The sequence below is a fragment of the Narcine bancroftii genome, unplaced genomic scaffold, assembly GCF_036971445.1.
Source record: "Narcine bancroftii isolate sNarBan1 unplaced genomic scaffold, sNarBan1.hap1 Scaffold_282, whole genome shotgun sequence".
In the NCBI taxonomy this organism is placed as follows: Eukaryota; Metazoa; Chordata; class Chondrichthyes; order Torpediniformes; family Narcinidae; genus Narcine; species Narcine bancroftii.
The window spans coordinates 91,934-105,209 of record NW_027212017.1 but is presented as its reverse complement, the minus strand read 5'-3'; the positions used below and the strand labels follow the sequence as shown (position 1 = coordinate 105,209).

The following is a 13,276-nucleotide window of genomic DNA, read 5'->3' as shown; positions in this document are numbered from 1 at the left end:
AAGGAGGATGCATCACACCAATTAACGCTACCTCTCCTTTCCACTTGACAGATCCATCACCAGTTTTTGGTCTGTCCCTGGTGAACAGGACGACAAATTCACTGGGGATAAAATGGACAGCTCCAACAGATACACGGGCCTCTGACTACAAGTACAAAATTACAGTTGCCAGCGTTGCCGGAGGAGACAGCAGAACCAATTACACCAGTCAGGATATGACGGTGTTCACAGTGACAAACCTGGATCCTGGGATACAATATAAGCTGTCGGTGGAGTCGGTAACTCCTGAGAGTACACTGAGCATTCCCGAGGAGGTCACAAACACCACAAGTGAGTAACTCCTGAAGGTGGATTTCAAAGACTATGCAAGGGGACACTGGGGTGGGGGGGTGGGGGGGTGGGTGAGGAGGAATGAAAGGGAATTACGATAACAGATAAAATTGATAATAAGGCAAGGTGGATTTATGGAGTGGTCATAGATTGACCATCTGCTAACATCTATTTTCAAAATTTCCATCTGTCATAACACACCTCCAAGTGTAGGAATGTGTCAATACAGGCCTTTCCCATGTGATAGAGATTGCACTGCATTTAAATAATGCTATGTGAGTTTCCACAGATCCTCCCTCAACAGTGGTAAACCAGATAGACTTCAGATGCTGAAAAATGGATCACGCAAATTGCCGGAGTAACTCAGCAGGACAGGCAGCATCCGTGAAAGGCAATAGATAATCAATGTTTCGTGCCCTGAAGGTTTTGGTTCAAAATGTTGTCCGGCTCTTGCCTTCCGTGGATGCTGCCTGATCCCTCTGAGTCACTTTGAGCGTTAATTAGAGACCTCTTCATGTCAAGCGGAGAGATCTGAAAGGAGGATGCATCACACCAATTAACGCTACCTCTCCTTTCCACTTGACAGATCCATCACCAGTTTCTAGTCTGTCCGTGGTGAACAGGACGACAAATTCAATACAGATAAAATGGACAGCGCCAACAGATTCACGAGCCTCTGACTACAAATACAGAATTTCAGTTGCCAGCATTGCCGTAGAAGACAGCATAACCAACTACACCAGTCAGGACGTGACGGTGTTCACGATGACGAACCTGGATCCTGGGATACAATACAAACTGTCGGTGGAGTCGGTAACTCCTGAGAGTACCCTGAGCATTCCCGAGGAGGTCACAAACACCACAAGTGAGTAACTCCTGAATTAAGTGGAGTTCAAAGACTGTGCAAGGGAACACTGGGGTAGGGGGAATGGAAGAGAATTATAATAATTGATAACGAGGCAGGGTGGTTTTATGGAGTTATAGTAGATTGACCATTTGTTTGCATGCAGTTCTACTTTGAAGATTTCCATCTGTCACAACACACCTATGAAGGCAGCAATGCCTCAATACCACGTGACATACCAAACCGAAAAGAACATTTCTGTCTGGGCCCTCTCCAACCAGATGGCATTAATATCGACTTCTCTGATTTCTGCTTGCCCAGTCCGTTCTCCATCTTTTCCCCATCCCTCTGCCTTCTTCCCTCCAGCTCTCCACCCCCTTCCCTCTCCATTCACAGAGCCAACCCCCTCTCCCGCTGTTTGCTGGTGTGCCCTCCCTCCCTTATCCACTGATGAAGCACCTACCTGCGTGTCGGAAGGGCGCTCCTCACCTCACCACCATTTTGTACGGGGCGCCTGCCCACATTTTGCTCCTTGTGGAAGGGTTCAAGCCCCAAATACTAATTACGTATCTGTATCTTTGCTGCATAAGAGGACACTGTTGGACCAGCTGACTTTCTCTTTTCTTAAATTTTTTTATTTTTCACACTATGAACCATATTAACCAACATACGCACAAACATTTCCCTCTTGAATAGTACACAGTGTCATTTTCTACCCTTTTTCCTCCCTCCCTTCTCTACCTCCTTCCCACCCTCCTCCAAACCCATTAAACGTTCAATATATACAATTCAATAAACCCATTAAACAATGTCATCACACAATAAAAATAAACAAGAAAATTGTTTCATCTACTTTTACACACTCAATTTGTTCATTGTCATCTTCTTCTCATTCTGTCATTTTTGGGGGTGGAGGTCCGCGGTAAGCCCTCTCTGTTGTGTTCCATGTACGGTTCCCAAATTTGTTTGAATACTATGATGTTATTTTTTAAATTATATGTTATTTTTTTCAATGGAATACATTTATTCATTTCCATGTACCATTGCTGCACTCTCAGGCTCTCTTCTAATTTCCACGTTGACATAACACATTTTTTTGCTACAGCTAAGACGATCATAATAAATCTTTTTTGTGCTTCATCCAAATCGAGGCCTTGTTCTTTACTTCTTATTTACTTAGAAGAAAGATCTCTGGATTTTTTGTTATGTTGCTTTTGCTGATTTTATTTAATACCTGATTTAGATCTTCCCAAAACTTTTCAACTTTCTCACATGCCCAAATTGCATGTATTGTTGTTCCCGTTTCCTTCTTACAGCGAAAACATCTGTCTGATACTGTTGGGTCCCATTTATTTAACTTTTGGGGCGTGATATATAGCCTGTGTAATAAATTATATTGTATCATGCGTAACCTCATGTTTATTGTATTTATCGTAGTTCCGGAGCATAGTTTTTCCCATTTTTCATTTTTTATGTTTATGTTTAGATCTTGTTCCCACTTTTGTTTGGGTTTATAGCTTATTTCATCGTTCTCTTTCTCTTGCAGTTTGATGTACATGTTTGTTACAAATCTTTTAATTATCATGTGTCTGTAATCACATATTCAAAGGTGCTTCCTTCCGGTAACCTCAGCCTGCTTCCAAATTTGTCCTTCAAGTAGGTTTTCAGTTGGTGGTATGCAAACATTGTACCATTAGTTATACCATATTTGTCCTTCATTTGTTCAAAAGATAATAAATTATTTCCCAAAAAACAATTTTCCATTCTTTTGATCCCTTTTCTCTCCCATTCTCTAAAGGAAAGGTTATCTATTGTGAAAGGGATTAGTTGATTTTGAGTCAATAATAATTTTGGTAGTTGGTCATTTGTTTTTTTCCTTTCTACGTGAATCTTCTTCTAAATGTTGAGCAGATGGTGCAGTACTGGTGAATTCCTATGTAGCACCAGCTTTTCATTCCACTTATATAGTATATGTTCAGGTACTTTCTCCCCTATTTTATCAAGCTTTAATCTGGTCCAATCTGGTTTTTCCCTTGTTTGATAAAAATCTGATAGGTATCTTAATTGTCCTGCTCTATAATAATTCTTAAAGTTTGGTAGCTGCAAACCACCTTGTTTGTACCATTCTGTTAATTAATCTACCGCTACCCTCGGTTTCCACCCTTTCATAAGAATATCCTTATTATTTTCTTTAGCTCCTTGAAGAATTTCTCTGTTAGGTGAATTGGTAATGATTGAAATAGGTATTGTACCTTGGGAAGACATTCATTTTAATGCAATTTACCCTTCCTATCAGTGTTAGTGGTAAATCTTTCCAATGTTCTAAGTCATCTTGTAATTTCTTCATTAATGGCTGATAATTAAATTTGTTTAGATTGCCTAGATTATTATCTAGTCGAATACCTAGGTTTCAGATTGCTTGTGTTTGCCATTTAAATGGTGATACTTTCTTAAACTTTGTGAAATCTCTGCATTATTCATTGGCATCGTTTCACTTTGATTTGCATTGATCTTGTACCCCGATACTTTTCCATATTCCTTCAATTTCTTATGTAATTCTTTTATTGATAAATCTTGTTCTGTTAAGTATACTATGATGTCACCTGCAAAGAAACTGATTTTATATTTCTTCTCTTTTATTTTTATTCCTTTAATTTTATTTTCTGTTCTTATCAGTTCTGCCAAGCGTTCTATTGCTAAAGTGAACAGTGAGGGAGAGAGTGGGCATCCCTGCCTAGTTGACCTGCTTAATTTAAATTGGTTCGATTATATATCCATTTATTGTCACCTTTGCCAATTGTCCCTTATATAATGCTTTAATCCAATTAATATATTTTTCTGGTTGGTTGAACCTCTGTAGTACTTTGAATAAATAATTCCATTCTACCCTGTCAAATGCTTTCTCTGCATCTAAAGCAACCGCCACTGTTGGCTTCTTATTTCCTTGTACTACATGGATTAAGTTAATGAACATACAGACATTGTCTGTTGTTCGTCTTTTCTTAATAAATCCAGTTTGATCCAGTTTTACTATTTTTGGTACACAGTCAGCCAATCTGTTTCCTAATAATTTAGCTATTATCGTATAATCTGTGTTAAGTTGAGATAGTGGTCTATACGATGCTGGTGTTAGTGGATCTTCCCCCGTTTTTGGTATTACTGTAATTATTGCTCTTTTACATGAATCTGGGATGTTTTGTGTTTCTTCTATCTGGTTCATTACTTCCAGGAGAGGAGGAATTAATAACTCTTTAAATGTTTTATAGAATTCTATTGGGAGTCTGTCCTCTCCAGGCGTCTTATTGTTCGGCAGCTTTTTTAATATATCCTGTATTTCCTCTATTTCAAATGGTTTTAACAATTTGTTTTGCTCTTCTTCTTGCAAGTTTGGTAGTTCGATTTTAGCTAAAAACTCATCTATTTTGTCTTCTTTCCCTTCATTCTCAGTTCGATATAGTTGCTCATAGAATTCCTTAAAGTTTTCATTGATCTCTGTTGGGTTGTATGTAATTTGTTCGTCCTTTTTCCTTGATGCCAATACAGTTCTTTTAGCTTGTTCTGTTTTAAGTGGCCAGGCTAATATTTTGTGGGTTTTTTCTCCTAGCTCGTAATACTTCCGCTTTATTTTCATTATATTCTTCTCCACCTTATACATTTGTGATGTTTTGTATTTTATTTTTTTGTCTGCCAATTCTCTTCTTTTTGTTGTATCTTCCCTTGTTGCTAGTTCTTTTTCTGTACTTACTATTTCCCTTTCCAACTGTTCTATTTCCCGATTGTAGTCCTTCTTCATCTTAGTTACATAACTTATTATCTGCCCTCTAATGAAGGCTTTCATTGCATCCCATAATACAAATTTGTCTTTCACTAAATCTGTATTTATTTCAATGTACATTTTAATTTGGCATACAATAAATTCTCTAAATTCCTATCTTTTATGTTCTCTTTGGCTTGGCTTCGCGGACGAAGATTTATGGAGGGGGTAAAAAGTCCATGTCAGCTGCAGGCTCGTTTGTGGCTGACAAGTCCGATGCGGGACAGGCAGACACGATTGCAGCGGTTGCAGGGGAAAATTGGTTGGTTGGGGTTGGGTGTTGGGTTTTTCCTCCTTTGCCTTTTGTCAGTGAGGTGGGCTCTGCGGTCTTCTTCAAAGGAGGTTGCTGCCCGCCAAACTGTGAGGCGCCAAGATGCACGGTTTGAGGCGTTATCAGCCCACTGGCGGTGGTCAATGTGGCAGGCACCAAGAGATTTCTTTAGGCAGTCCTTGTACCTTTTCTTTGGTGCACCTCTGTCACGGTGGCCAGTGGAGAGCTCGCCATATAACACTATCTTGGGAAGGCAATGGTCCTCCATTCTGGAGACGTGACCCATCCAGCGCAGCTGGATCTTCAGCAGCGTGGACTCGATGCTGTCGACCTCTGCCATCTCGAGTACTTCGACGTTAGGGATGTAAGCGCTCCAATGGATGTTGAGGATGGAGCGGAGACAACGCTGGTGGAAGCGTTCTAGGAGCCGTAGGTGGTGCCGGTAGAGGACCCATGATTCGGAGCCGAACAGGAGTGTGGGTATCATTTATGTAGCATGGAGTTTAATCTCCATCTATATGTTCTTGGTGGGTTGTCCTCCAGTTCTATTACTAATAACAGGGGTGAATGATGAGATAACAATCTAGTTTTATATTGCGTTTTCCTAACTCTCCCTTGGATATGGGCTGACACAGGAACAAGTCAATCCTTGAGTATGTTTTATGTCTACTGGAATAATATGAGTATTCCTTCTCCTTTGGGTGTTGTCTCCTCTATACATCCAAAAATTGCATTTCCTGCATTGATTTAACCATAAATTTGGCCACTTTATTCTTTTTGCTAGTCTTTTGTCCTGTTTTCTCCATCTTTGGATCCAAATTAAGGTTAAAATACCTTTCTATCAATATATTCACCTGTGTATCTACAATCTTCAAAAAAATATTTTGCATTAACTTTTGATCCTGTTCATTAGGTGCATATATATTGACCAAATTCCAGAATTCTGAATGTATCTGACACTTTTTCATTACATAAACCATTGGAATACAAGGGTCAAAAAATATTTTTTTACCCAGACATAAGTTTTGAACTCTTAAAGAAGAGGAAGGAGTTTTTTTTACAGGACTGGAGAAGAGAGGAGGAGGAGTGACAAGAAGGATGCCCGACAAGAAAATATACAAGTGAACCGGTGCGGACTTGAAAGGCCAACATGGCCTGTTTCCGCTCCGTAAATGGTTATATGGTTACATGGTTATATCTCCCTGCTGGGTCTATTATTTCCTCATCTATGTTGATTGATACATTTTTATTGATTAATATAGCTACACCTCTGGCTTTTGAGTTATATGATGCTGCCCTACCCAGTCTCTCCTTAATTTCTTGTGTTCCACTTCAGTTAGATGCGTTTCCTACACAAATGCTATATCCTTCTTTTCTTTTGTCAGTAAATTTAACAGCCTCTTCCTTTTGATTTGGTTATGTATTCCATTAATATTTATAGTCATATATTTCATCATGGCCATCTTATACTCTGTTTACACCTCATTTCTATTTCCTCACCACCACCTTGCCCCTTTTCCCCTTCTTCATTTCTCAGCTTTCCCTTTTTGAACAATGTATGACAACACTCCTAAATCATAAAATACTTCAACAACTCCCACATCTAAAATTCCCTTAACCCCAGGTGTTCCCCCCCCCCACCCATCTCTGAGTCGCCCCTTGTCCCTTGCCGGGCAACCACAACTCCCCTCTCCATTTGGATTGCGAACCCGTTCGCAACTGATTTTGCAGTGACTGTTATTCTCTCGCACCCAAACCCCTCCAGAAAAGATTTTTATCTTCACATTACAAAAAACCTCCCCTTTTTTCTTTTTTTCCACCTCCTTTTTTTCCCCTCTCCCTTACTTCCCTTTTCTTTCCCTTCTTTAGTTCTTACTTATACATTATTTTTACATCTTTATATGTAGTTTGTCGTCATTCTTCATTCTTGTTACATCTCTTCATCTCTCTTTCTGTCCTACAGGTGTTCTGCAAATTCTCGTGCTTTCTCCAGATCCGAGAACAGTCTGTTTTGCTGCCCCGGGCTAACTATTTTCAGCACAGCTGGATATCTTAACATAAATTTATAGCCTTTTTTCCATAGGATCGATTTTGCTGTGTTGAACTCTTCTTTAGGAGTTGAAAACTTATGTCTGGGTAAAAAAAATATTTTTTTTCCCTTGTATTCCAATGGTTTTTTGTCTTCTCTAATTTTATTCCTTGCCCTCTTCAGTATATTTTCTCTTGTCGTGTATCTCATAAATTCTACTAAAATGGATCTTGGTTTTTGTTGTGACTGTGGTTTTGGTGCTAGTGTTCTGTGTGCCCTTTCTATTTCCATTCCTTTCTGTATTTCTGGCATTCGCAGGATCTTTGGGATCAATTTTATTATAAATTCTTTCATATTTTTGCCTTCTTCATCTTCCTTTAGGCCCACTATCTTTACACACCTGCCTCCTTGGAGTGTTTCTGATCTGTCGGACATGCGTTTGGGGATTTTTCTTCATTATAATGAGAATTCTTCTGTCATCCTTGGAATACCAGTCACTTTGAGATTACTGAGCTCATTGGTACACCCTTTCTTCTTAATTATGTTCCAAACAGTTGATTTTGGTCATCCTAAAATTTGAGCGATGCCTCTTACCATTTTATTCTTGTTTTGCATCCACATATTGGCTTCTTTGATCAAACACTTAGAAGCAAGCCTCGCTCCCATGTACCTGCACCAATGAAACAATTAAACATACCCGAGTACTCAAACACCTGTGAAGCCAAATGAAGCAAACATTTATGATGTACTGAAATAAGGAGACTATGTATATAAAGTACTGTTATTACTACATGGTCAAACCAAAATGTGTACAAATTACCTTGAATAAAATCTGGAACGTGCATTTTAATCACGTGTAAATTGTTTGATTACAAATGTAAAACTGTGGAGCACAGGGGCAAATAAAGGGACAAATTGTTTTAGTCCCAAACATTAAGGAGGGTTCTTTATATACCTGGCATTTCTGTCTGAGTTTCTGTCAGATACTTACCAAAGATCATCTATGTGTTTGTTTCTCTCCATGGCTGACAAGAGACACTAATAAGGATGCAGTAGTCAAACCTTGAGAAGGATACAAAACACAGAGCACTCAGGAGGGAGGGTGACTCACACCAATTAATCCTTCCTCTCCCTTCTATTTGACAGATCCATCACCAGTTTTTGGTCTGTCCCTGGTGAACAGGACGACAAATTCACTGGGGATAAAATGGACAGCTCCAACAGATACACGGGCCTCTGACTACAAGTACAAAATTACAGTTGCCAGCGTTGCCGGAGGAGACAGCAGAACCAATTACACCAGTCAGGATATGACGGTGTTCACAGTGACAAACCTGGATCCTGGGATACAATATAAGCTGTCGGTGGAGTCGGTAACTCCTGAGAGTACACTGAGCATTCCCGAGGAGGTCACAAACACCACAAGTGAGTAACTCCTGAAGGTGGATTTCAAAGACTATGCAAGGGGACACTGGGGTGGGGGGGTGGGGGGGTGGGTGAGGAGGAATGAAAGGGAATTACGATAACAGATAAAATTGATAATAAGGCAAGGTGGATTTATGGAGTGGTCATAGATTGACCATCTGCTAACATCTATTTTCAAAATTTCCATCTGTCATAACACACCTCCAAGTGTAGGAATGTGTCAATACAGGCCTTTCCCATGTGATAGAGATTGCACTGCATTTAAATAATGCTATGTGAGTTTCCACAGATCCTCCCTCAACAGTGGTAAACCAGATAGACTTCAGATGCTGAAAAATGGATCACGCAAATTGCCGGAGTAACTCAGCAGGACAGGCAGCATCCGTGAAAGGCAATAGATAATCAATGTTTCGTGCCCTGAAGGTTTTGGTTCAAAATGTTGTCCGGCTCTTGCCTTCCGTGGATGCTGCCTGATCCCTCTGAGTCCCTTTGAGCGTTAATTAGAGACCTCTTCATGTCAAGCGGAGAGATCTGAAAGGAGGATGCATCACACCAATTAACGCTACCTCTCCTTTCCACTTGACAGATCCATCACCAGTTTCTAGTCTGTCCGTGGTGAACAGGACGACAAATTCAATACAGATAAAATGGACAGCGCCAACAGATTCACGAGCCTCTGACTACAAATACAGAATTTCAGTTGCCAGCATTGCCGTAGAAGACAGCATAACCAACTACACCAGTCAGGACGTGACGGTGTTCACGATGACGAACCTGGATCCTGGGATACAATACAAACTGTCGGTGGAGTCGGTAACTCCTGAGAGTACCCTGAGCATTCCCGAGGAGGTCACAAACACCACAAGTGAGTAACTCCTGAATTAAGTGGAGTTCAAAGACTGTGCAAGGGAACACTGGGGTAGGGGGAATGGAAGAGAATTATAATAATTGATAACGAGGCAGGGTGGTTTTATGGAGTTATAGTAGATTGACCATTTGTTTGCATGCAGTTCTACTTTGAAGATTTCCATCTGTCACAACACACCTATGAAGGCAGCAATGCCTCAATACCACGTGACATACCAAACCGAAAGGAACATTTCTGTCTGGGCCCTCTCCAACCAGATGGCATTAATATCGACTTCTCTGATTTCTGCTTGCCCAGTCCGTTCTCCATCTTTTCCCCATCCCTCTGCCTTCTTCCCTCCAGCTCTCCACCCCCTTCCCTCTCCATTCACAGAGCCAACCCCCTCTCCCGCTGTTTGCTGGTGTGCCCTCCCTCCCTTATCCACTGATGAAGCACCTACCTGCGTGTCGGAAGGGCGCTCCTCACCTCACCACCATTTTGTACGGGGCGCCTGCCCACATTTTGCTCCTTGTGGAAGGGTTCAAGCCCCAAATACTAATTACGTATCTGTATCTTTGCTGCATAAGAGGACACTGTTGGACCAGCTGACATTCTCCAGCGTAGATTTTACTTCAACCACAGCATCTTCCGACTTTCATGTTTTAATCCTGACAGAGTTTAAGTGGATAAAGCCCTGTGAATTCCCATAGAACATCTCAGCAGGCAGACAGATAATACAAACCCCCGTAGCCAGAGCAGTACACAACTTTGATCATGAGTATGTCCTACATGCTGTTGTATATACGCATCACAATTCTAAGAGAAACAGAGGGAGGAGAGAGAGAGAGAGAGCAGGGAGGGTGTGGATGGAAAGTGGAGAAATTTCCCTTGTCCCTCTATCCTTTCCCTTCCCTCTCAGAGCTGGTGTTCTTCAGGCTATCACTTCCTAGCTTCATTAGAACATACATCACAGTACAAGCCCTTCAGCCCTCAATGCTGTGCTGGACCATATATTCCTGTTTTAAAAAAGTACTAAACTATCCCTACCTCTATTTTCCTTCCATCCTCTTGTCTGTCTCTTTAATGCATTTATTTTTTCGGCATCCAATGCCATCTCTGGCAAGGCCTTCCAGGTACCCACAACTCTGTTTATATTAAATAAAAACTTGCCCCTGATATTTCCCCTAAACCTCCCTCCTTTCACTTTGTACAGATGTCCTCTAGTGTTTACTATTCCTTCCCTCGGAAACAGGCGCTGGCTGTCTTCTTCATCTATGCCTCTCATAATCTATATTAAGTCTCCCCTCCTTCTTCGCTGTAAAGACAAAAGAGAAAAATTCCAGCTCGGCTAACATAAGACTTGCTTTCCAATCCAGGCAACATCCTGGAAAATCTCTTCTGCACCCTCTCCATAGCATCCATATCCTCTAATGAGGTGATCAGAACTGAACACTATACTCCAAGTGTGGTCTCACCAGAGATTTGTAGAGTTGCACCATGACCTCTTGACTCTGGAACTCAATCCCCCTATTAATGAAACCCAACATCTTAACTATACTATCAACCAGCGTGGCACCCTTGAGATTTGGACCCCAAGGCCCCTCTGTTCATCCACCCTCTTAAGTGACCGACCATTAACCCTGTACTCTGCCTTCTGGTTTGACCTTCCAAAATGCATCACCTCACGCTTATCCGGATTGAACTCCATCTGCCAATTTACTGCCCAACTCTGCAACCCGCCTATATTCTTTTGTAATCTACGACAACCTTCAGCACCATCCCTGTTCTCTCTACTCTCTCACCTGTACCCACCCATCACCTCTTCCCTCAGTGGGCAAGGATACAAAACAGGAAAAAAAAGGCCATTTAACACACTCTTTCCAAGTAATTTTACTGCCACCAAACTTTAGGTGAAGAAGATCTTTCTCATCTCCTTGCCATTCTGTGTGTACATGCGATATTGTATTTTCCTCAATGTAATCTTGTGCCTTTTGATCTAACGGTGCCTGGAACAGCAGACTCCACTGCCTCGGAGGTCAGATGATAATTTATTTCATCTTTGCCATTGAGGAGAGAACCTGACTATAATTTCATCCATTTTTCAGTTCCTGGCATCGTTGCCAATTTCCACTGTGCCGGGAAAACAGGATATACAATCACGGTGAAATGGAACAAACCGAAGGGCAACTTCACCAGCTTCAAAGTCTTAATATACGACATCGACAAACTACTGAAGAATACTACCATTGGGAAGGACAAGTCTGAACTGACAGTTAAACAGCTTCAGCCTGGACGCAAGTACATAGTCAAAATCTCCACCGAGACCAGGCAGGAAGTCAGCGAGCAGGTGACTGAACAGTGCTGGACCAACTCACAGCGTGAGTATTCTGAATGCCAGCGTTTTCTCCTGTTGGATCCTGAGTGCACTATCACTGAACAGAGATGCTGGATCACAAGCCCACCTTACAAATGGCTTGCAAAGCAACTTTTCCTGGTGACTCGGTGTACAAACCCACCACGTTGTGTTCAAAAATGGATCACTGTCAAGTCTTCCGCCTGTCTATTCTGTACTCAATTTTTATTCTGCCTAATTCTATTGACCATAGCCCTCTGCACCCTCCCATCCATGTACCTATCCAAATTTTTTCTTGTATAGAAATCAAACCCGTGCTCACCACTTCCACTAGCAGCCTTGTTCCACACTCTCACCATCTTCTAACTGAAGAAGTTCCCCCTTGAATATTTCACTTTTCACCTGCTAACCCATGTCTTCCAGTTTTGTCTCACCCAATCTCAGTAGAAAAGCCCTGCTTGCATTTACCCTATCTATACCCTTCAAAACTTTATGTGCCTACCAAATCTCCCCTCGTTCTCTGTCACTCCATGGAATAAACTCCAAACCTATTCGACCTTTCCCTGTAACTCAGCTCCTCGAGTCCTTGCAAATCTTCTTTGTGCTTTTTTCAATCTTATTAATATCTAGCTTACCGGTAAATTGGCGGTTCAACGAACCGGTTCAAAATGGCGTTTTTGCCGTTCACACTGGACCAATGTCAACCGGTTCTATGTGCAATTTCACGCTCACCACCCGGCATCCCAGAGCAAAGGGGTGCCTATCCTCCAGCGGTGACGTCCTGCATACCCCCTGTCCCCTTCACACTGGGCTAACTAGTACACTGCTTGGAAACGAATTGGCAACGATACACCCTCCCGAGGTGGTTCATCCCCAGGGCGATCTGACGCCTGCATCCCGGTTCACAAGCATTCTCACCAACGCCTTAACCGGTGGATTGGTGATTAATTACTGGGTTAAAGTGTCAGTGTGAATACATCGATTCATGAAGGCAATGTGCCAAAAGCTCTTTTATGACACTACCTGTACCTGTAATGCCACTTTCAAAGAATTGCTTACCTCTGTTTCTGGATCCCTCTGTTCCATTGCACTCCTCAGTTCCCAACCATATGCCATGCAAGTTCTCCTCTCATTTGACCTCCCAAGTGCAGCACCTCACCCTTGTCCGCATTAAATTTCCCCTGCCATTTTGCACCCCATTTTTCCAGCTGGTCCAGACCCTTGCTGGCCCACTGCATCCGTAATCTGTCTCGTGTAAACGAGCTGATTCAATTTACCATCCAGAACTTCGATTAACAACAAAGAACCCAGCACCATTCCCTGAGCCGCACACCTCCAGGCAGAGAGTCAATCTACTACTATT

General features: G+C 41.7%; 1 protein-coding gene across 1 annotated transcript in view; it reads left to right on the top strand.

Moving 5' to 3' along the window:
* The window catches only part of LOC138750839 (receptor-type tyrosine-protein phosphatase H-like), a 132,441-nt gene that overhangs the window by 70,477 nt on the left and 48,688 nt on the right, over positions 1-13,276 (top strand). The window contains exons 9-13 of the mRNA XM_069912976.1: positions 52-330; positions 917-1,195; positions 8,435-8,713; positions 9,300-9,578; positions 11,666-11,938. Of these exons, the coding sequence (XP_069769077.1) occupies positions 52-330; positions 917-1,195; positions 8,435-8,713; positions 9,300-9,578; positions 11,666-11,938 (1,389 nt within the window). The remainder of the gene's footprint in view (positions 1-51; positions 331-916; positions 1,196-8,434; positions 8,714-9,299; positions 9,579-11,665; positions 11,939-13,276) is intronic.